Source organism: Metopolophium dirhodum, chromosome 2 (assembly GCF_019925205.1).
Source record: "Metopolophium dirhodum isolate CAU chromosome 2, ASM1992520v1, whole genome shotgun sequence".
Taxonomy (NCBI): Eukaryota; Metazoa; Arthropoda; class Insecta; order Hemiptera; family Aphididae; genus Metopolophium; species Metopolophium dirhodum.
In genome coordinates, this window is record NC_083561.1 from 21297690 (window position 1) to 21321908 (window position 24219).

The window sequence follows — 24219 nt, forward strand, 5'->3', positions numbered from 1 at the left end:
AAAATATAGTGACTATTTGTAGGTTGTTAGTGGTTATTTAATAATCATGGTTTAAAAACAGTTCAGACTACCGTTTCCAACCATAGCTAGGACACGCACCCATTAATATTTTTGTTGATCACGTGATTCAAAATATATAGGTATCAAGTTAACATGGAAGGTGCGTTATTGAAATGAAAAAAAAAACCCGGTATTCGGTGGTGTGGTGACTTTGACGATGGTCATCGTGGACGAAATAAATCACATTTTTCGAAACGACCGACCATTTATTACTATTCACAATACCTAACAGGTACATTTCGGACCGAAAAGAGTACCCTCGTACGAAAATGGAGACCCCGTGTAGAGCGGAGTAGCGCCCCCGAGGTCTACCGCCCACGCAGAACACCACGGCGGCGCGTGTAAAGCAATGGTTTTCTTCGTTTTTTTTTCCACCCGACTATTATTATATTATTATTATTATTATTACGATAAGAGTATACAGGTACGCGTGTAATGTGTATGTATGTGTCGTGAGGGTTTGGCCGGAACGAACAATAGACGAGACCATCATCACACTGCAGGGCTGTGCCGCGCGGCGTCAGTTTGGGGGCATTGCGCTTCTTCCACACACACTCACACACACACACTCAGACACGCACACTCAGACACGACATATTATATTATACATTTACAAACTCCAAGGTATACACATACACACACACACCCAAACACTCGACTGACTTAAGCTCACGCGCGGGGTGGGAGGAGGGGGTAACGTCCACCACACTCGCACGCTGGCCCGTGTCTTCAAGCGCAGTTAACCGTCGTACACGATCGTATAAACACACACGCGCACACTTCTGCCGGACCACACCACTCACGGACGACGACCGTGTACAATATTACAATAATACTATATTTTATTGTATTGACCATAATATTTTCGACCAGCAGAACACGAAAATAATATAATATCATTATTGTAGCCGTTTCGAGGATATAGACACACGCACACCCACCCACGCAACACTGAAAAACCGTCATGATCTTCACCGGCACAACGCGGGTCGCTTTGACCGTGGTCACAGTATTCGCATGGTTTGCGGCAGGTCAGTATATATTATTATAATATTATTATCGTTTACAATGTCGTATTGTCGTAATGTTATTATGTTATTGTATACTCAACGTTTATATTTCATTATTGCATTTTGCGCGAATCTCCCCGCGGTGGCAGATTTCGCAGCTACTCTGTAGCAGTGGCGTGTATCATAAAAAAACTGGTGTTGCTCAAATAATTTTAGGTGACCTACCCCTCATAATACTGCCATACCGGCCTATACAATTTCCTATTTTTCTTCTATCAATACCCACCCACCCATATTTAAGGTATTGCCTGAGCAACACTTGGACCCTATGTTACACGCCACTGCTCTGTAGTTTTATTTTTGTCGCACGATACCATCGGGTGATATAGTATCGTGGGTACAATCTATATTCTATATTATATATAGACTTATCATACGTGTTTATAAACCTATAATATTTTGTTAGTACGGGTATGAAATATATGCTCCGATAGTCTCGCTAAGGGGGTATGATTTTTTCTAGCTTTCCCATGGCAGTAATTTTACTTTACGACAATCGTTTATAATGATTCGGTATTATATCTATATATAGAGAGAGATGGGAGTTTATGTAAATCATAGATAATTTTATATTAGTCTTTTGTGTAAGTTTACTCTAAATTAATATAAATCTAGTATAAATACAAATTTGGTCGAACGCAAGCAAGCTCAATAGGGTTTATTAAATAGGTACTGTAAGATTGTAATTACGTTCCTATAGTACCTATTCTGATTACATTGATGAAGCTTTGGGTAAATATCCTTTATGTGATTAACAAATATTCAATCGGTAAATAACTTTATGTTTCCTATTATTGCTATTAGGTACTCTCCACTTTTAAGTTTAAGCTTGTTCTGAAGACTTTAATGGTGGGTATTTTTTACTTGCCCGTCAATTACATTAAAAGTTTATTCAAGTTCATAACATTTTTTTTTACTATTTAAAATTAAATATAATATACAACAATAATAAATATAAGTACTATCTAGTATCTGCTTATAAACATGTTTGTCGAGTTTTAAGTATTTTATAGCGTATTGTTGGTATACGGGTGCATTGTAAATACCATAAACAAGACATATAATTTAGTGTAAACTCTTGAATATTCTATTTCGTTTCGAACTACCTACCAACGTTTTAAATATACCTATGCCATATATAACCTCGCTGAAGGTTATGTTAAAAACTCAAAAATTTAACACTACACTGTTCCATAGAACTTCCTGTTTAGTGTTTACACGAAAATACGTGTATATATCTACATCTTCTTGAAACGGAAGCCATATGAATACACGATAGCTTATACAGAGTGCACTAAAAAAGTATAAATGGTTTTTGAAATTTATATTCATAAACATTTCATCGCGATGTTTTATAAAAAAAAACAAAACCGACGAGTGACGATTGTCAATGCATTCAGTTATAATATTTGTACAATCGTATGTTTTAATAAAAAAATGTGTGTTTAAACACAGGATAGAATATAGTTGGTTAATTTTGAGCTCCCTTTGTATAATATACATACCGTCAGTTGTTATGCCGTTAGGGTCATTTTAACATCATTATGATGTATATTATGCAGAAACAAAAAACCACATCCTATGTAGACATGTAATGTATGACGACAGGGTATGAAGAAAAGTCAAAGGAGCGAATCGCGTGTGATGGGTGACTAATTTTTTGTTACTTTTAATATTATTCTTAATGTATGTGCATGCCGTCGTTAAAAATTAATTCACATCCAGCAATAGTTATAACAACAACAATAATAATAACGTTTTAATTAAATAATAGCACCAGCTTCGTGTAATTCATGTGTAGTGGAAAACGTTAGGTACTGGAGACAATGCTGCGAGGGCTTGTGACCTTCGAAGAATATAACGTTTAGAACCATTACAATTGTTTGTATCTATCTAAGCCTCGACACAAAAGAATATCTTCAAAATGTTTATTATTTTTGAAAAGTTTGTAGGTGCCTATCCGCATAAGAAAATAATAACGTTCCCAAATTATTTTAATGGCCTGTGGTACGCACAGTATTCAAAATATATGACGGGTTATAGAAATTAGAAATATAATAATATCATGATCTTCTTCAATAGGGGTTACGTTTTTTTGAGACCATTACAACACCTTAATATTAACATGAATAAAAAGGTAATTAACCAAACCGGGTCTTAGTTTTAAAATAATTTGTATTCGATTATGAATACAATAGCCAAAAGGCTATTTTTTAAATAATCATTTTTCATCTCGTCCAGTGGTCTGTCATATTATTATAATCACGTATTTTTAAAAGAATACTCATATATAGAAAAACAAATTAAAATATATAGTATGTATAATGATTTAGTTTGGTCTGAATGAAATAATAAATGGTATACTGCACATTATAATGATACCTGTCGGGCAGGCTTTTTAAAATGTAATACTGTCACAGATATAATAATACAACTGTATTGTATTCATTATTTTTTTTATTATTAATGATACAAGTATGATATTGTACTTAAGACGTCGTGGTCGAATTAAACAGCATAATATCCTTAGGGTACATGCAGTGGAATTCCATCCATCCTCTTATCGATTACATAAATATATCTTGTTATTATCGGACAATTAAATAGCAAGTAACTATTTCTTTGTGAATATTTTATTTTGTTCAGTTTTTTTTTTGTGACAAACAAAGTAAGTATTGAAAATTGAAACTTTTTACAATGTTGTAAGTGATATTTTGAATATTTGAATAACATATTAATATGTATCCATTCCTCATAAATTCTCGACCACAGTAATAACACCTTTGTTTCTTGTTTTTTGTAAATAATATGAGTATATAACATGAGTTTTATCAACTGATCAGTTAACAATGTGTTTCAGTTACGTTTTTACCACTTAAAGTGACGTAGGTTTGTAAAAGTGTATAATGTATATACATACTCACATCAGCCTGTATTAATATGATATTCAAATAATAAATTAAATTAATAATTAATAATTTCTCCATAACATTATTATTAGTAATATTAACTGCCTAATATAAAAATAATTTTTTGATTTCTCATAAGTCATAAAATACGTAACAATTTCAAATCAATGCAATTAATAGTGACAATTTAGAGAATCTGTATAGTAAATATTTATAACTTAAAAATAATTAAAAATTATGATCCACGAGATCAATTAAAATCATTGGCTAGTGTTAGTTGTACACAAAAATTCATAAATTATAACTCTAATTTTATAATTCAATATTTATTTCACAATATTACGACTAATTTTTTTAGTATTTTTCTGAGAGCAAAAAACATTTCTCGAAATATAAAGTATTACACTTAAAATATAAATCAAATACATTACGCATATATTTAAAAATATTTTATTTTCATGTAATTTTTTTAAACTAATAGTTTTTTTTTACATTGTTTTAAATCATTAAGCCAATTAGTTTTTAGCTTATTTTAAAGTTTTTTCTATACAAATGTATAAAATATTATCAACAGTAAAAAAAAAAAATCATAAAACGTATAAGATAAAAAATAAAATAATTATTAAATTAACAGCAAAAATAGGTATGGCCATAAGACGTAACAATCTATTCACATATACTGACCATATATATATTTTTTACAATTCCAGCCTATAACCTATTAAATATTATTGGCGATTAGGACGTGAAGAATAATAGGGTTTGCCAATGCGAGTAATAAATTATTTTATGACAGGGACCGACAAACAGTCTGGTGAAGTGTTTTTATTTTGTAGATGTATAAAAAAATTAATTTCACTCCAACACCAAGCTGTGCGTAATACTTTTTGCGCGCTAGTCTGAAGAAGACAAAACGCGATTTGCCCTTCGGAAGGATTAATAGTCGGACATTGGCCAAGGACGTACTGGGACTATAAGCAATTACAGACAGAACAAAAACAAATAAAAAATCACGATGAGCCATTAGTTGAAAACAAAACCACATCGGGTGTCGAAAATATGAGTTTTTGCGTTTTAATAATTTCACTGTAGACTAAGACCGTCTTATATTTTATATTATGATTATTATATTTTATTATATAATTTCACGGTTGAATATTATAATTTATAGAAATTAAAAACCGAAATTATTTGGATGAAAACATTAAGGTCAGGGAAATTAAAAATAGACATAGGCATAGTTATTTTTAAAAATGTCTCCATCCTGAAAAATGAAAATATTATATTTCTATTAAGTATTTAAATAGACAATGAGATTAAATTAAATTAATTAGGGATGTATAAAATTCTATAAGCATAATATGATATTGTATAATATATTATTTATAATTATATGAGTTGAAATAACCTCACATTTTCTTAAACCCTTGGCACTGGATTATAGTTGGTACCTAACAAATATTATACTTAACTATTGTAGATAGATACATATAAACGATATAATATAATATATTATATACAAACAATAATAATATATGAAAAATATTAAAATTGTATTTTATATCAACTGTTTTTTTTAGTAATTTACTTTATGTTTAGGTCAAAGGATTACAACAATACAGTTGGATGGCACTCAGTACTACATCAGCAGGATGAATCCATATTCAGCGGAATTAAACTACTTTTTGGCATATGAATATTGCAGATCAATTGGATTGCAATTGGCTTCATTTGAAACGTTGGAAAAAACGAACTCTATATCGGATTTCTTAAGAAATGCTGGTAAGAATGATTATTTTTACTAAAAGATTATTGAGAAACACTATAATTTGGGGCAGCATAATAGTAAATAACCGAGTTATTGAGTTAATGCTCTGTGTAAATAGATACCAGACTTCTGTAAACAAATAACACATCTAACCGAGTTTCTTCGACCAACAGTTATGTAAACATTCGATTCTAAGACTATAATACGAAGTTAATGAATTTTAAGCAGTAATAAATAATATCAAAAACAAAATGTACAAAATAAAATTATTGAAAATGATATGAAGAATAAATGGTTTTGTTTTATTTTAATTAAAATGAATTTAATTCTAAATAAATAGATAATATGCAATTAACATTTATTGAGAATACGTTTGAGGGTTATCAGCGATGAGGAATTGAGATGGTTTGGAACTTGTTTGAGAAAACAATCGAATAATTTAAACTATTTATGTAGGCATTGAATTTGATTTACTAAATGAATGCGTTGGTATAGAAGGATAGAAGGATACCGACATATAATGTAGGTAAAGCTTGTCTAGAGTATGAAACACCAAAACGTAAAATAATATATTCATTATCCATGCGTTATTCAAACCTATTTTACATGGTATAATATGAATTTTTTAAGTTTTGTACTCATATTCATAGTAATATTGTCCACGTGTTATATGTTATACGCTTATACAAAATATCATAAAAATATAAAACATGAATGGATTTTAATTTGGAGAAATTTATTTGTAAGAATAATATGTGACGTGCTGCAGTTTACAGTCGTGATAATTAAATTAATAAACTACAAATGCGTAAAAAAATATTCTTACATTATAACAACAACGTAATATTGTCATAATGTACCTATAATATAAAACTAAACACACTGTATCGCCACCATAGTTTAAACATGAATCATATAAATGAAAATTCAATTTCTCTCGGTACCCACCCATAATATTCCGTATGAAACTCTATGGTAAACAAGAGACAATGACAATCGCGTGTGAAAAAAAAAAACGAACGACTGAATGAAACGTCAAAATATAGAAACCGTCCGGTGAATTGGTAAAAAATAAAAAAAAGTCTTTCGTTATAAGTTCTCGTTATTGTTTTAAGGTTACAATAAATTCGACTATTGGACGTCTGGAAACCGCTTGGGCACCGACATGCTCATCTGGATGTCTACAGGTCTACCGTTCAACACGACTTTCAACCAAATGAAACGGCCGAACAACCCGGACAACAATGGTCTGGACAACGAAGACTTGAAGATGAACGCCAGACCGGAACTGCCCATAGCTAGGAAAAAGAGGTGCGATTTCGTGGAAATTTTGTATACTTATATTATACTGGTTACAGGGTTACATGCACCGCAGAGACGCCGGGATGCCATACACGTGCGAACGCACACAATATTTATAATATTATAATGACGACGACCTTTTGTATTTCAGGGGCGAGAGTGGTTCCAGAGACGGATGCGTCGCGATCAAAGCGCCCAACATGGACTGGGTGACGGCCGACTGTACTGACCTGAAGGACTTCATTTGCGAACAGACCAGGTGTTATTATTACAACTACGGGTCGATTCCGGTGTCCTCCAGCCAGGGGTAAGCTACAGGTGAGAATTATTAGACGAGACTTGGTCGAAATGTATTTCTAATATACGTGTATAAATCCTCAACAAATTCCGAAATCGATACCGCACCAATACAGACCGTAGCTTTTCGTATTTTCCCCCTTTACTACCTAATAATAACATTAAGTATCTACGTTTTTATAAACTTGTGTCATGATGTGCGTATATTATATGACGTGTAGGTATATTACAGGAGGTACATGCAAATGTATTATTATATATTTTTATGTATAGGTACAGTGAATTCGTTTGTGGTTATCATTTTGGAAATGAAATATTTTATACGATTATTGAATTTTACGTTTTTCGTTTCTCGTTTTATGAATTTAAGAATGACCTCAATACCATCTAGTGACAGGATTGTATACTCGTAAAAGTATATAACTTTAATTATAAAAGCTGTCATGAGATCCGGAAATATTATTTTTTCAAACAAGTTTTGTTACTACGTTACTTTGTTTTTTTCATAATAAAAAATATATACGATAAGATAAAAATGTTTTAGTTTGGTTTAGTATAATAGAAAAACATTTTTTTTTAAGACGATTAATAAAATACTTTGATAACTTAAGAATTTCGCCGGCCTCCATATAATATTTAAATTGATTTTTAATATGTTGTACCTATACATAATAATATATAATACAACGCGTACATTGTCAATCAATTAATTTGTATATACTTAGAAAAAAAAACATAAAATGTAGAAAAATAGAAGTTTAAACACGTTGCTCTTTATTATCGCAAAGGATAGGACCATAATAATTATTTTTTTAAAACGATAAGATACGACCAATTATTCTAAAATAAACATCATAAACACTGGTAGTCTGTGTAGTAGATAATTGATTTAGAGGAACACGTATGAATTTCCAAACTAAAAGGCGACGATAACATAATAATATATAGTAGACTTTTGGTCCATCTAGTTTTTATTTAAAACGTCGAAATTTGTTTTAATATTTCAATTTATCTCAGTTAAGGACTGCATATACTATTATAATATTCGTCGCCACTGATGTTCGATATTCGTTTTCTAATCCCGCTTTCTAGTCAGAATTCAACGTCACTAAAATTGTCAACCTAAAACCACACAATTACATGTACTCCAAAGTACCCACTACAATATCGTGTTTTTTTTTTCAGTTTTGGTTATAAACAAAAAGCTACAGCAGTCCCAATTCACTCAAACATATCTTTGGAGGAAAACACTTCCACTCCGACAACTACTACTACCACCACTACTACCATAAATCCCACCACAACTACCACCATTGCATCCACAACATCCGAAATCTCTACCACCACCACCAGCACCACCACGCCAGCTTCGCCCGCTGTTATGGTCACGACCCCCGCCGCCGCCGCGGAGGGCTACGTGGCTACCGAAATCCGCCGGAAGTCGGGGGACGACGATGGCAACGACGACGAGGCTCCTAGGTCGGCGGAACCCGAACCCGAACCCGAACTGACGGTCGCGACGACATCCGGTCCGGTGGTCGACGACTCGCCGTCCGCGAGCACGAACGAACCGCTGCAAATTGGATATCAAGAATCACAGACCGATGAACAACAGTCGACCGACGGACGAGCGGACAGTCAGTATTATACCACCGAACTTCCTACGCTCATCCAGATGCACAATCAACAACAGCACGAACAACAACAGCACGACCAACAGGTGCACAGGCATCATCAACGTGACGAGGTGCAACAGCGCGGGAAACAGGAAGTAGATCGTCGAGATCAACTGCAGCAGCACAACGACGCGTACGCTTTCGAATCGCTGGAAAAGGCTTTTGCCACCGCAGTGCCACACAAGATTCGATCTACCAAGGACTTGGAACAGCCCAAAGACGTCGCCGCAGCAGCAGCAGCAGCTACCGGTGATCTACAGTTACCGTGGTCGTGGGCAAAAGACATAATGTTGCAAAAACCCGTGTTGAAAAAGTCATCGCAAGAAGTCGCTTAGTTCCATAACAATGGGCGAGTCTTACGTTTAGAATATTGTCATGTTTGTTTAAAGAAAACAATTTTTTTTTTAAAAAACAAGAATTATTACGTATGACATTTGAAAATCAAAAATCAACCACAAACCTAAACTTCGTTCAAACGTTGCTCTCTTCCGCGTTTCTCCCTACACGTCATTATTATCTGAAGTGAATTATTACACTACGATATTATGCAATTTATTAATTTAGTCATGTATAATTATTAAAATCCGTTCTCAGCGCTTAATTATGTGGAGTAATGGTGGTACATTTAAATATTTAATTTCATGTGATTACCTACCTATTCATTTTTTTATAATTTTATTTAGAATATAGTTATGCAAATAATGAACAAATCACATCGGTATAATATAAAAGAAAATAATAAGTAGAAAGACTGATCGAATTTTTTTTATCTCGTTTTTACTTATTATATTCTTTTGCGTCTATCGATTATTATTTTATTTTGTATATATTAATTTTTATAGATTCTCTCTTAGACTAATGACTAATAATGTACTTTAATATTTAATGGTAATCATTTTGAATAAATCAAGTGATTGAAAACGAAAAAATTTGTATTTTTGTACACTTACCATCCGTTGATGACGCCTTCTATGTTGAGCATAGGCACAATCTTAAACACGTAAGTGTCCCGTGCCTTTTTGGCGGTGAGTGTGCTTCCACAAAGGTAGTCGATCACACCGTCGATTACCCAAGACGAACTTGTCTCGCCGGGATGCACACGAGATGTCAAGTATATAATATGTCGATCCTGCAAATACAAGATATCGTTACACGATGCTATAGTCATAATGTAATATTATTATGGTCGTGGGACATGAACACACCAATATTACGTCGATGAATTAACGAGACTTATGAACAATTCATTTTAAGAACGCTACAAAAACATTGTGTGTGTTATCACTGCTTGTACAGATAAATAATGTACTAGCCACATTATAGTGAAATAAATTCGAATTTATTTACATTTATATAATGTTTATTTCGCTCCGTCGTTGTTTTAATATTATAGATAATTCATTTAAATTTACCTAGGTCAAAATATTATACAGTACCCAAGCAATTAGAGTTCCTACATCAGTTATATTATTATAGTTGTTGCTTAGCATATGTTTACATTTGCACTGAATTTGTATTAATAAGTAAGCTTATTTTTTTTTTAAATTAAATTTAAAGAATTTTTAGGATTTTTATTTTTTACATATATTTTTGAATTTTCTACCCCGTTTATATTATAGATATTATTTGTATTTAAGTAAGTTTATTTATTTTAATTATTGAGTAATTTTCTTCGAGATATAATAATGAATATTATAATAGAGGTATAATAATAGGTATAGTTCATGGCAAATAAAATATGTCGCACACCTATAGTACAAGACTACCACAACTCAAAATGTATATAGTTTTGTGAAAAGTTTAAGTTTAAGATAATGATGTATGATAAAAAGTTTTTCACTTAGGTATTTTAAATTAAATACTTACAAAGGTGCTTTATAACATGATATTTTATCATAAAAGAATTTTTTTAATATTAGAACTACTCTCTAAGACCCAACAATTTAGATTTGTGACAAGATTGCCTTATTTTAAAACGTGGCTGTAACGCCTATACATGTTGTCTTTGAGAACCATATATAAGTACAGAAATATGACAGTATTGAATTAAATATTTTACCCGTAATGTCCACAAGGCACAAACTATGAATTGTAATACTACTATAACTCTAAATATTGCAGTAACTTGCATTGAACACAATATTACAGCATAAAAATAAGTTTTAATTCGACGAAATAATACCAAAAATCGAAATATGGTAGTATTGTATTTTGTTTTTCATATTATGATTATAGTTTGAAGTTTAATAAATTAAAAAAGTGATACCGTCATAAAGTATGATGACTATTTTGCTTTGAACATTAATTAACAATAAAATTAAAAATTAAATATAGTGACCTATTTTTAGTGGCCTATATCGTGATCAATTATATTATATAGGTACTTATATATTTTATTATACTATGATGTTCTTGCATTATATAGAGTTTGTCTATACTACCCAAATGGCGAATGCTATATAATATTTATAAATTTATAAATTCGGCGGCGGTCTCGTTCTTAGCGTGCAATGTAATAAAATTACTTTAATTTTTTTTTCGTTGTTTTCAACAGAGGTAATCGTGATAATTGGCACTTCGTTGTTATTCAATGATCGGCACAAGCAGTTTGCACGGAATAATGTAGTAGCCGGATCGACTGAGTTTTTCCATCTGAAGCATTTGTACTGCGAAAAATAGTATAAAAAACCGTGTTAAAAATTAAAATTTACAAGAGAGATTATAATGTCTATATCACTTTAATGAAATGTATCTAATATTTACCCTACTTATAAATATCATGGTATATATTGTATAAAAATAATGTAATTTTAATTTGTACTCAAAAGCGGGGGGGCGCATTTTCGAGTGAGATGTAAGATGGAGATAACAAACGCATGGGCAGCGTCCTCTTAAAGTCGAGTCCTTTAAAAATAATTTTATAAAAATGGGTACATATATTATGGTTAAAATGGTTTGGTAGTTGTACTTTATACGGTCAATTGAACGTATTTACCAACAACTTTGAATAATATGTATGTATACGGATAACCGTATGCTATATGTAACATATTACGTCTCGGTTCGTGTGGGAATAGAATTGAAAAAGTAGCAGTCATGTAAGAGTACCGTGAGTCTTTTACTCTTGTTGCAGTTCTTTTAACAACTAGATCAATGGCTGATTTAAGGGGGGCAGATGAGCCTACCCCCATGGCGAATCAGATGTGTTAGAATATGGTATGACGTAAACTTATGAGTAATAAGATAACATTGTTTGCCCCCCCCCAACCAAAAAAAAAACAAATTCCTATATCCTCTACCGATTCCCGTAATGACATAATTGTTATGTAGTATTCCATTAAAAAAAAAATGTAAAAATAATATACTTAAAACTTATCCTCGGAACTTTTAAGGTGTTATTAATAATGGTAAATTAAATAATATTTTTTCCATTAAAGTATCTATTACTATCGAGTGAATTAAAAATATTTTTAAAAAATGGGTACACCAAGGTACATGGTTATAATGGGTTGGTAGTTATATTTTATACGGTAAATCTAACGTATTTACCAACAACTTTGAATATGTATACGGATAAACGTATGCTATGTAACATATGTCTCTGTCGTATGGGAATTGAATTGAAAAAGTGGCGGTCATGTAAGAGCCGTGGGACTTGTTGCAGTTCTTGTAACAATTCCGGTAGTAACAAATGTCCATCCCGGTGCGTGTCCAGCCTTTCTTGAACTCGGCATAGTCCTTCACCGAAAACATGATCGGCTGCATGCCAGTTTTGTACTGAGAGTTGTGTTTCTCCATGTTCACTATATTAAATACGTATGGCTTGGCCGCCTCCATGTTGGATACCTGTGTGAGAGAAAAATATATTATATTATCGAAGAAGGTCCATTGAAGAAATTGTATACAGGTTTAAACTTAAAAACTGATACGATTAAACTAAACCAATTTAAGTTGATTTTATGTGCATTCAAATAAATAAATACTCCGTATATAACTTAGCCACCGAATTAGTCCGAAATAATAAAATAAAATAGAATTTTAACATCAATTAGATAATTCTATAAAAAAAAATCTTCGATACCTACTTTGTTTTAATTTTATATTTATAAACAGACTGCGCAGTAGCTGCTGTCTGCGGTCCAACGTGGCTACGTGTGTGACGAATGTCATACATCAGTAAAATGAAAATAATATTATTGACTATTGTATTCCATTAAAAGAAAAAAAATGTAAAAACGACACTTACAAATTATTCTTGTAATTTTTAAGGTAATTTTTAAGGTAATATGTAAATTTAAATAATATTATTTATTCATTAAAAAAGTAGCTTATATTAGTCCATAAAAAATATTTAAAATTAAATAGTTGTAGTTGATAGATATACTTTAAGAGATTTTTTTTTAACAAATTATAATTTATAGGTATCACTAAAATTAACCGTTTCATCTATAATATACGTAGGGCTTACACAAAAAATGTTGTATTGACGTTTTTATTTTATGAAAGAAAATATAGAATTTGTAAGTAAGATAATATGAATTATGTGCAAGGCATGCATTTTAATTGAATACATTTACATTTTTAAGTTCAATATAATTTATGAAGTGTTATATTATATTTTAAAAGTGTAGTAAAAAGTATTTTCAATTCACTAAAATTGACGCTAAAAAAAAAGAAACCAATCGTAACTGTTCTAAATTTTGTCAGACTTGCGAAGTAAAACAGAAAGTTTATTAGGAACTGAAAATTAATATCGCGAATGCACGTACGATAAATATCGTTTTAAAGATGGTTAATAATATTACAAAATCAATAAGGTATTGGTTACGTTTATAGTGCATACAAATTGGAATAATTATTAAAATATATTATTTAAATGTATAATCGTACTTGAAAGTAAAACCATTGGCTATGTGACATTGAATTCACGTCAGAATTCAAAATCAAATCATACTCGTTGGAACCAATCTAAATAAAACATTAAGTATTAAAGTATATAAACACAGATTCTCGAAATTTGCTCAAACGTAAAACATAAGATTACTCACCTTGATAGCTTTCCGAAGATTGCCACATTCGAAACGAGACTCAAAGTGTAAGTAATCGAACCCCGATTTTGCACCTAAATTTCGCTCATCGTAATTTGATAACCTAACAAACATTGTTTTCAATTATACAATATTCAAAGACGAACAGATATCGATTTGTTAATAATTACTGCTGTGAAGAATTGCAAGCGTCGTTAACACTTTCCAATAAATAATCTAAATCGTACACGATCATATCGCCAGAGTCTCGTCGTTTGGACACGCTACGCTCTAAGCACGATAACAATTTGTTGCTAATAAAATTACAATTTATAACATAAATTAATAATTAAAAGTAAATGTTTAAATATAGGAAGAGGTTTATTAGGTAGGTACTCTTTGAGATATTATATTAGAGTTTTGTATAAAAATATACATTATTTTCACATTTTTAAAAATTTAATTGTTTGTCCTTGAAAATTAAATCGCAACCTATCACAGAATTTACTATATTCTTATTTTATAAAAAAGAAAAACATACTCAAGTAGGACGTAGGTAAGCAATAACTTTGTATTCATTAAATAATGCATACGTACTTAATGTAAACGAAAACGTTGATTTATCACTATAGAAAAAAAATAATCCTTATTTATTTTTTAAATTATATGATACTTATATGCATTTTTATAAGCGTATTTATTGAATTTACGAAAAGTGATAATAAAATGTATAAAATAATAATATACTGAATATGGTAAACATTTAGCCAATGGCGATAATTTAAAACTACCTACCTACTTAATGATAAATATTTCTGCTTATATGAGAGTATAATAATTGTATTATAAAATATAAACTAGTGACCTTTAAAACAAATATATAAATAATAGTAATAAAAGATTATTATTTTATTTTTATTCAGAAGAGGTTGGTACTTAATAAGTAATAATTTTAGGTACCTACTACGAGGGATTAACACACATAGTTTAAAATAAAAAATCAGATATCATGTTAAATGATTTTGACGCACCTGATAAAAATTAAATACTCCAATATTCTATAGTTTGTCATAATTTAGTAAAATAATTGAAACTTTTTAGTAAAAAAAAAGTAGTAAAAATTGATTGCAGAAATGAGTAGGTATTAATTTTAGATAGATACCTAACAACCAGAGTAGGTATAGTTTACTGACGTAGTGACGTATAATATATTACAACGAAAATTAACAAAACCATCCTTACCGGGAAACGTGTACGTCGCTATTGTACAAGGACTCCATTGGTTGTTCGTCGTTATTGAACCCTATCCAATCAGGATAGGCGACTTTAACGAAGGGAGAGACGCTGTTGACGCGTTTTGCTATGCTCAAATACGCCGCCTTATGTGTTTGACACGTCCGCAAGTTGGCCATCAATCCAATATCGTTTTTCTGATAAATTAAAATAAATCGTTAATTTTGTATATGATTTTTCAGCACGCCTACTTGCTGTCTACAAAAATCAACGGTTATTACAAACACTCGATAATAAAATAATGTTATTATAAGCCACACAAAATATACGTCTAATTATGAGACTTAAACTTCGACGACCAAAAATAACTTACGTCCGTATTGAAATGATGGTCAGTTAATAGTGATGTGTTGGTTCTACTGAAATAATAAACATACAATTACTATACATTTCATAATATTTATTAATGGTTGAAATACTGTTTTCAAGGAATGTTTATTAGAACGTTATCAATAGGGCCGACAATTGTATATCCTTTACTAAATTACCAACCTATTAAATATGTATGCAGTTATGCCCTAAAAATTACTAAAATATTACCCTTTATATTATTATAATAATTTAAAGAAAAAAATCAAATAAATTCTTATATTTTATTTTATTTTAAATTAAATGATTATTCAAATTTTATATTATAATAATACACTGTAAATGATTTAAATTACTGATAAAAAAGGGTGTGGTATTTCAGTATTTGAATTTCTCTTCATCTGAAAACCAAACAAAATTGTTTGGTTTACAGCCTGCTAATACTGATATTCATAAATCTTGAATAATTATTTCGTGATTCTCGATTCGTTGAGTTTAAAATATCTTAAAAATGTATGAAATCCTAAATATGCTCTAAAATTGTACAAAATCCTAAAAATGCAAAAATACGATAAAATGTTGTAAATTATAGAGTCGTTGAGTTATGACACAAATTTTTATACAAACTAGCTACTTTTTTTACCAAATAATGAAAATATGAAAATGCATAGAAATGTCAACCATGGTTGAAGATGGGAAGACTTATTTAGCTGGTACCTACTCCATGACTGTGGTAAACATAATGGGTAGTGATATGAAAAATACGTAGTCCATGTGGACGGTAGAATAGGAAGAAACGAGATAATTAATTATTTAAGTAATATATTATAATTTCGGGCAAAAATGGTAGTAGTTGGTACTCTGAGTGTGCGGGTGGTGGTGCATTGGATTTTCACATTGAATGACAGAATATATAATAATATTATACCAATAATATATTGGTAATAGTAGGTACGAACCAATTCCCCCACTTACACCATTGAACGTTACAAATTATGTTGGCTTTTTTTTACCATACGTAAATACTTTTTTCATTTAACTTGGAACTATAATATTATAAACCTATGATACAACCCACGAATAAAAAAAATCATAAATACATCAGTGACTCAAACTCCCAGTGGACCGTTATATTAATAATCTCTACCATGATTATAATGTTCACTTACTTTAAATATTTATTCGACTTAAGTTTGTTGGCTGAATTATTTTTTGGCGTTTCGTTGTTGAATTCTACAAATAAACGTCCATACCTGTACAATTTAAACAATAAATGTATAAAGCCGAAGAACGAACATTTTTTTTTTTTTAATTGACAGTAAATAATAATAATTTATTTTTATAATTCTAATATCATAATAAAGATGAATAAACTATTATAGATTACAACTATAATAATAATAAAAATAATAATTGTTGTACACAAATTATTCAAACGGCGCATTGAGTATGCAATTTAGGTACATTATATAATTATACATTATAAGACATAGAATTATTACATCACATGTTATATTTTGTATGTAATTATAAATAATTATTACGAGTGATTTATTTAAGTTCTTACGTTGATATGAGGTCGTCACGATCTTTCCAATAGTTGAAGGGTATTTCGAATTTCACTGAATCGGGTTTTCGGATGATTAAAGGATCCATCAAATTTTGGACTACAGCTATTTCAATGTCATCTATATCGCTGTCGTCACTGTCACAGCCTGCATATTTATCTGAATCTAAATTTCCAAATACATTTTTACCAGATGATTAAAAAAAAAAATGTATATTAAACAACATAAAGTGATGCTGTCAACAAAAACTATTTAGTTCTATATAATTTCAAATTTCAAATTAATTAAATTTTGTTGGTGATCAATACAATCGTCAAACTATAAATTATATGTATAATTATGAATAATTCTCAAGCAGAAAACTCTAATAGATCATAATAATATATTAAAACTAATTACGGTTTATTAATGAGGGTTTTTTTATACGGTCTACGGATATTGAAAAAATAATATATTATTATTGTTTTTTTTTTTATTATGTGGTCTTTATACTATAGACACTGATTTGATACGTAATTAGTTAGGGTTTTTTTTTATTCAAAGACTTAGTTCAAACGAATGTATGTCTAAAAAAATTGATAGGTGCACAAACATTTAAGCACATAAGTTCCTGCAAGTTTCAAACATATTAGAATGTTTGTCTTCTTGTTACATTTTGTTATTTATCTCAAAAGTTAAAATATAAACCATTAAGTGACAATAATAATTAAGTCGTTTTTTTTACGTCAGCTTTAAATGTTTAAGTGGTTCAGAAAATATAACAAGCATATATGAAATAAAATTGTTGCCAAATCTTTACGTAGTGTGTTGAAAGCACCTCTAAAATAAATTAAATAACAGACAATGTTTAACTAATCACATTTTATCTATACATCACTACTAGAAATAATGCATTAGGTTTAGTGAATGAATTAAAGCTAAGTGTTATGGTCATTATATAATATACTTTTTTTTGTATCTATAATTTAAGTAAATAAGTCTACGTGAAATTAATAAACGAGCAAATCAAACTTACCACTATCGTTGAGGTTTATATCTCCTATACCAAAGGCAAGTGCCGATTGTGTTGAACTTAAAGGTAAGAGTAATAATTTCTCTTGGCATACATTAATAACTGTACACAATTTTGACATAGTAGAATTATACACCTGGTCTTCCGGGCAGCGAACGCTAAATTGGTACAACACATTAAATTTGTTAGACTTTCTCAGTGCTGTCCGTCCATTATCTACAAACCCATTGACAAAATAAAATTATAAACCGTCGTTTCATAAATAAGTTGAAACTTGTAAAGCATTAAACGTACTAGTGTTGGAGATGTGAACGAGCACATCTAATGCGGATGAAAATATTTTAGGATGAGCTTTATTGGCAGTGTAAAGTTTTATATTGAACACGTCCAAGGCGTATTGCATGAGTCCAGCACGTATAACTCTATCGCAGTTCTCTTCAGAAACTAAAAACGGATTCAATAAAATAATTAGTAAAAAAATCTTATTCAATAATAATTCTGAATTTAAAACACACACTCGAAATTAATATTAATACCTTTTTTTGTAATGTTTGCTAAAATTACAAGAATCACATATTGTTTGTTTTTAATTAAATACTTATTGTTTTCCCTTATAAGTTTTTCTAAGGTTAGCAAAAAACTATCCCTGAGAAGCACGCCAACGATGGTTTCTAAAAATCCAATGTGAATAAATTATTAATTTCAATAATTAAAAAAAAATAAGCGTACCGTTTTTCGTAATGGTTTTAAAGCACTTCAATAATGGAGAGATAAATTTAACATTTTTAATGTTGTTTTTTAAATTTTGATGAAACATTTTTGATGCATTCAACATTTCGGTATGTTTTGAAAATTTGCTATCTTAAAACAAATCACATTTTAAGTAGATATAAATTTTAACTTCATTTTTTAAAATTACCTTTTTGTGAGAGTTGTCCAAGAATAAACACTAATTCGTTGAGAAGTACATCAGGCGATCCTACAGACTTTGATTGCAAATCCATTATTGACTTAATAAATATTTTTGTTGCTTCAATTTCTACCAGTTGTTTCAAAAATGATTTTCTAGTTTGACCTGAACACATTTTATTACATTATACATTTTTCGTGCAACTCTACTAAATGTATTCTTAGTCACTAAGTGTTTACCGGATTTTGGTGCAATGCAAGCATGTATTACAGCTGCTAAATTCGTACATGTAGATTTATCTCTAGTTTTCTGGAATATTAAATTAAGTAATAAATACAATTACAATATAATTAAAAATAGCATATTTCAGTATCAATACTTCAAAAATGTATAAAACAATATGTAATATGTTGTATTTACTATCTATAGAGAGACTATGCTAACTTATTCCATTAACATGTTTTATTAAACAAATATCTAAATTAAAAACTACTTTCCTTAAACTATCGATTTTCTATTCTCCATTCTCTGTTAACTCCAATCACACAAAGTTAGCAACTAAACTACTGACCTATAAACTTTTCATCAAACAAATTTAAATGTACAATATCCAAGTATAGAGCATTTAAAAAATTTTAAACACCAATCGTATTCGACGTTTTCAATCCAAAACTCTTCGAGCTATTACCATAAGGCTAAATTGTTTTGTATTAAGCCATAAATCATTGCACAACGATCTTGCCACCTATCTAGTCATTGATGTAGCTAAAGCGTATTAAAAAGTTTAAGTATGAAATATCAAAAATCACATAAATCCTCTAATTATAATATGACATCAGCGAATATACGGGGATACGGGGTAATCCAAAAAAAAAGAACAAAAAGGCGGAGGTGTCATGACCTGATAACTTAATAGTACATTAGAACTTATTTTTGTATATTAAATATAATAATATAATAAAATGTAAATATCAAATAGCTATTCTACAATTATTATACTCATGTCAAAATGCATTCAATAATAAAATTTAAAACTTTCTCACTACCTATAACCTATCTAAATAGATACTCTTTTAAAAATAAAACAACTGAAACCCTCATAATAAAAATGGTCTCTTCTGCGTATTAATTATGAGAAATATGGTTTTTTCTAATTTTAGAAATTATTAGACTTCTTTTGGTATTAAAAACACCTGGAATTCATTCCTATAAAATACTAAAAATAAATATAAATATAATATAATATAATATAATATATAGAATAGAATATAATATTGACTGAATTAAAAATTATTTTGACTCAACTGTAAAAACACGATTTGAGCTATTTCTTATCAGTGTTATAATAATTGTTTAAGAATAATCAAACTAATACATTTAATATGTATTAATCTTGTAATATTATTTGCATTTTTCAAATAAAATATCTAAAATTTGACATTTTTCCAAATGCTATAATTCAAATTCAAGTTTTAACCCACTGGAGTAGAGCCAAAGCTTACTAGTCAAAGAAAACCAATTGAATCTTATGGTTATTATTTATACATGTTTTTCGTCACAGAAAAACTATTAATTATGAAGTCTGAACTGTTAATAAAAATTACATAAGACATTATAATGCTTAAATATGTGGGATGTATCTACTTAAACTGAAGATAATATACCAGTTTGGTATTAAATTAATCGGAACATTTCTTGTTGATAATTTTTATGGTAATTTTTTAACAAGCTATTATTAATAATAACAAAAATAATTAATAAAACTAAATTATTATTAGGTACTTTATTAATTATTACTGACGAGTTATATAATAAATTTAACTATGGATTTATTTTCCATAAACAGTTTTTTCGTTTGAAGTGACGCAAAAGATAAATACCAAATGTATAATTATATTACAAGATGCCAAAAACACTCGTTACCCTATATTATTTCACTAGAAATTCATTAAAAATAGAAACAGTGTAACCGTAGATACAATTTCCTGGTTTTGTTGCTCAGATCTTAGCTATAATACAAAAACTTTTCATTTTTGGTATAGTTTACGCATGCATAAGGTCATTTGTCGTTATGTTTCAAAAATGATTGGTCGATATTTTGGTTATGGTTATTGTATCGTGTGAATTGTGAAATATATTACCGTCATTGATAAAACACAAAAATGTACGAACCTATATCATTGAATGTCATGTATTTATTTATTTATTAAATAATTTCATTTCCAGGTGCATAGATATTATGTACCACGTAAGTACCTACCTACCTAATAATAGTAATATCTTGTTCAAGCTCTCTCGTTTATATTGTATCCAAGTTGAATACCTATCCTCTTGTCATGCACACCTATTGTAATTGTTAACACTTTTTTTCCAGTTCAATAAAACAGTCATCATAGATTGATAATGGCGTGGTGATAATATTATTATTATTACATTTGTTTACTAAATGTCATCCTGCACAGCGCACACGGTATACTGTAATTCGCATCGTACTTAATGTAAACATCACATGTAACAGGTTTACTTAACGTATATACCTATTGTCTTATATACATACATATGATATATATATTATATTATATTTATATATCATGATATGCGTGTTTGTGTGAGTGTTAAATTAACCTATACACGCACAAATTATATGCGTCTCCGTGTACGAACATGACGTGATGCCGTCCCATTACGGGCGTTATTGATTCTCAAAACCAAATGTAATTTTGTTCATTAAGAACGGTGAAACATTTTCTTCAACCTATAACTGAATGCCGTCAAAAGGCCCATTTGGCCACTGACACGAAAATCGATTCCTATATAATATATAATAATATACATCATACCTACCTACCCACCTACCTACCTACCTAACCCGTATACAGAACGCACATAAAATTGAATAAAACGCGAACAGCGCGAGTTGTATAACTATTGTAGGATTTACGAGTAAATATATTACCCTGGTATAATATTATTATATCGGTATAGATGGTAAAACGAAATTAAATCAACCCTATAGCATCATTGTAGGTATGTTCGATAGTTTACGATGTTTAATTAAACCAGCCAGTAGGTTTATAATAATTAAACTGTGTAGTAACTCGCGATTAAAATAATTTTCCTTAAAGAATAAGTTAACAAGTCGGCTTTTCCTTGATAAGTTTTTTAATTTATATTTTAGACTCGGCGAAACAAGACTACACGAATAATTAATTTTTATCTAATATTAACTCGATAATAAATTAGGCATTACATATAGGTACAATAAAAATATATAAATAAATAAAGCAAATGTAATGTGTGTCAAAATGTAAACAATCATACTTAGGTACATTCAAAATAAGTGTTCACGCGATTTCAGTAATACTATGCGTGGGTAGAAGCTGTGTTATTTTATATTTTACTGATATTTAAGATTTCCAACGAATAATAAAATGTATAGGTTTTCATGTATGTTTTATACAACATTGTATTAGTAACTAAAAATAGTGTGGATATTGAAATAAATAACTTAGATATAGTTATATTAACTAGGTATATTTTGTTATTTATGAACACATGTTCATATTTATTGCATGTATAGGTGTATGAGACAAAAATTAAAAATAATAAAAATAAAAATTACAAATATATTGACTATGGAGTTATTTTCAAGCTCTTATAATATATTATTTCCTGAAAAGATTATTTTGGAATAGTGAAAAAAAACTGGAGAAGTTTCGTTTCACAACTCTATAAAGTATAAATTGAACACAAAATTCAATCACTATTTCTATGATTTTCAAGTATATAGGTACCTACTAAGACACTCGCTCCAGTACACCTCGTACTATATCATTGGTACCTATATCAAACTATAGCCATTATATTAAATGAAATACAGATAGGTACTTTAACTAAATAAATTATACCCATTATATTTCATATTATAATTTAAATTCCAAAACTTTTGGAAATGTTTCATAAATCATAATATTTTATATTTTTATACTGCTAAACAATACCACGAGTCCACAAAAACAGGATACATTCTTTAATTCAGTTACCACCTACTACCTATTTTTCGGTACCCTATACAAATTTTAACAACTAAAAACTATATCTAATTCCACTAAAGTCAGTGGATAATACATTACTATGACTTAAAATTTTTAACTCTTGAAATTTGCGCTTGCGATCCGACGGTTTTACACTTTATATCTAACCGGACTAGATAGTAGATAGACATACTTATCAGAGCTGATAATTATATCATGTAAAACCGCAAAATATTCCGATGAACAAACAGAAGAGATATCAAACTGTTTGTTTGTTTTCATAATTGTGTATGCGTAAATATTATTATCAACATTAATATAGAACACCCTTAACCTTTGCATGCTGAAAATAACGCAGACCGTGCTAAATCGAACGACAGTTAATTTATAATGCAACTGTTTAAAAGTACATGCAAAATATATGACCGAGACGCGTGCCAGGCAATAAAGTTTTTTTTTTTCCGCAAGCTTTATACGCACGTACTTTTATAACGCGACCGTCAAAAATCCGAAACGTTATCAAAATAGAACATAATATTTTTCTCTCTTTATTATTATTATAATTATTTTTGCCACCCTGGGTGAAAAAAATCTCGCACGGTCTTTGCACCACCGTGGCGTATGCTTTGTCTTAACTACTAAATTGTATATTTTTTATGATTCTTTTTTTTCGTGGCCAACCAATCACGCAGTAATTCACCGTACGAAAAGCGTTTCAAATCTGGCCAAGGCTGTTCCGTTTTGGCGGATTCAGTGAGATTTCCTGTGCGATGGCTGTTCCGCGCAATATGTAACGAGAACGGACGGCGATATAATATATAAGTACGTTTAATTTTAATGGTATACGTCCTTCTGCCTATATCGCCGCAGAGACACCACTAAAAATACACAGTTATTATTTACTTGTATCGTCGTCCACTCACTTCCTCACCATCGGGTCCCGGACGTTGCAAAACACGCGCACGTTACAATAATGGTCACCAC

General features: G+C 29.9%; 2 protein-coding genes across 6 annotated transcripts in view; one reads left to right on the top strand and one right to left on the bottom strand.

Moving 5' to 3' along the window:
* LOC132937922 (cytosolic carboxypeptidase 1-like) overlaps positions 1 to 24219 on the bottom strand; it is a 53281-nt gene that overhangs the window by 20013 nt on the left and 9049 nt on the right. For 2 of the 3 annotated variants that reach the window (XM_061004534.1, XM_061004536.1), the window contains exons 4-19: positions 19441 to 19510; positions 19211 to 19366; positions 19021 to 19152; positions 18828 to 18962; positions 18586 to 18735; positions 18295 to 18507; positions 17279 to 17444; positions 16881 to 16964; positions 15716 to 15761; positions 15352 to 15539; positions 14301 to 14423; positions 14131 to 14233; positions 13973 to 14050; positions 12632 to 12928; positions 11608 to 11748; positions 10033 to 10211 (exon numbers count right to left, since the gene is read on the bottom strand). In XM_061004534.1, coding sequence (XP_060860517.1) covers positions 10033 to 10211; positions 11608 to 11748; positions 12632 to 12928; positions 13973 to 14050; positions 14131 to 14233; positions 14301 to 14423; positions 15352 to 15539; positions 15716 to 15761; positions 16881 to 16964; positions 17279 to 17444; positions 18295 to 18507; positions 18586 to 18735; positions 18828 to 18962; positions 19021 to 19152; positions 19211 to 19366; positions 19441 to 19510 — 2261 coding nt within the window. The remainder of the gene's footprint in view (positions 1 to 10032; positions 10212 to 11607; positions 11749 to 12631; positions 12929 to 13972; positions 14051 to 14130; positions 14234 to 14300; positions 14424 to 15351; positions 15540 to 15715; positions 15762 to 16880; positions 16965 to 17278; positions 17445 to 18294; positions 18508 to 18585; positions 18736 to 18827; positions 18963 to 19020; positions 19153 to 19210; positions 19367 to 19440; positions 19511 to 24219) is intronic. The other variant, XM_061004535.1, reaches the window with a different exon arrangement.
* On the top strand, positions 768 to 10011 carry LOC132937923 (C-type lectin 37Da). 3 transcript variants are annotated; one of them, XM_061004538.1, is made up of 6 exons: positions 768 to 907; positions 969 to 1091; positions 5639 to 5821; positions 6923 to 7118; positions 7261 to 7416; positions 8592 to 10011. In XM_061004538.1, exons 2-6 carry the CDS (start codon positions 1025 to 1027, stop codon positions 9415 to 9417), a joined length of 1428 nt encoding a protein of 475 aa, XP_060860521.1. In that variant the 5' UTR covers positions 768 to 907; positions 969 to 1024; the 3' UTR covers positions 9418 to 10011. The 3 variants fall into 3 exon arrangements, with proteins under 3 accessions (XP_060860521.1, XP_060860520.1, XP_060860522.1); XM_061004537.1 differs by having other exon boundaries at positions 786 to 1091; XM_061004539.1 differs by having other exon boundaries at positions 786 to 1091; positions 7261 to 7427; positions 8592 to 8730.

Excerpts from the sequence above, each read along its gene's own strand:
- LOC132937923 (XM_061004538.1), top strand. The coding sequence starts at position 1,025 with ATGATCTTCACCGGCACAACGCGGGTCGCTTTGACCGTGGTCACAGTA. Across the intron at positions 1,092-5,638 it reads ATTCGCATGGTTTGCGGCAG|GTCAAAGGATTACAACAATA; the intron begins GTCAGTATATAT and ends CTTTATGTTTAG. Across the intron at positions 7,417-8,591 it reads CCGGTGTCCTCCAGCCAGGG|TTTTGGTTATAAACAAAAAG; the intron begins GTAAGCTACAGG and ends TTTTTTTTTCAG.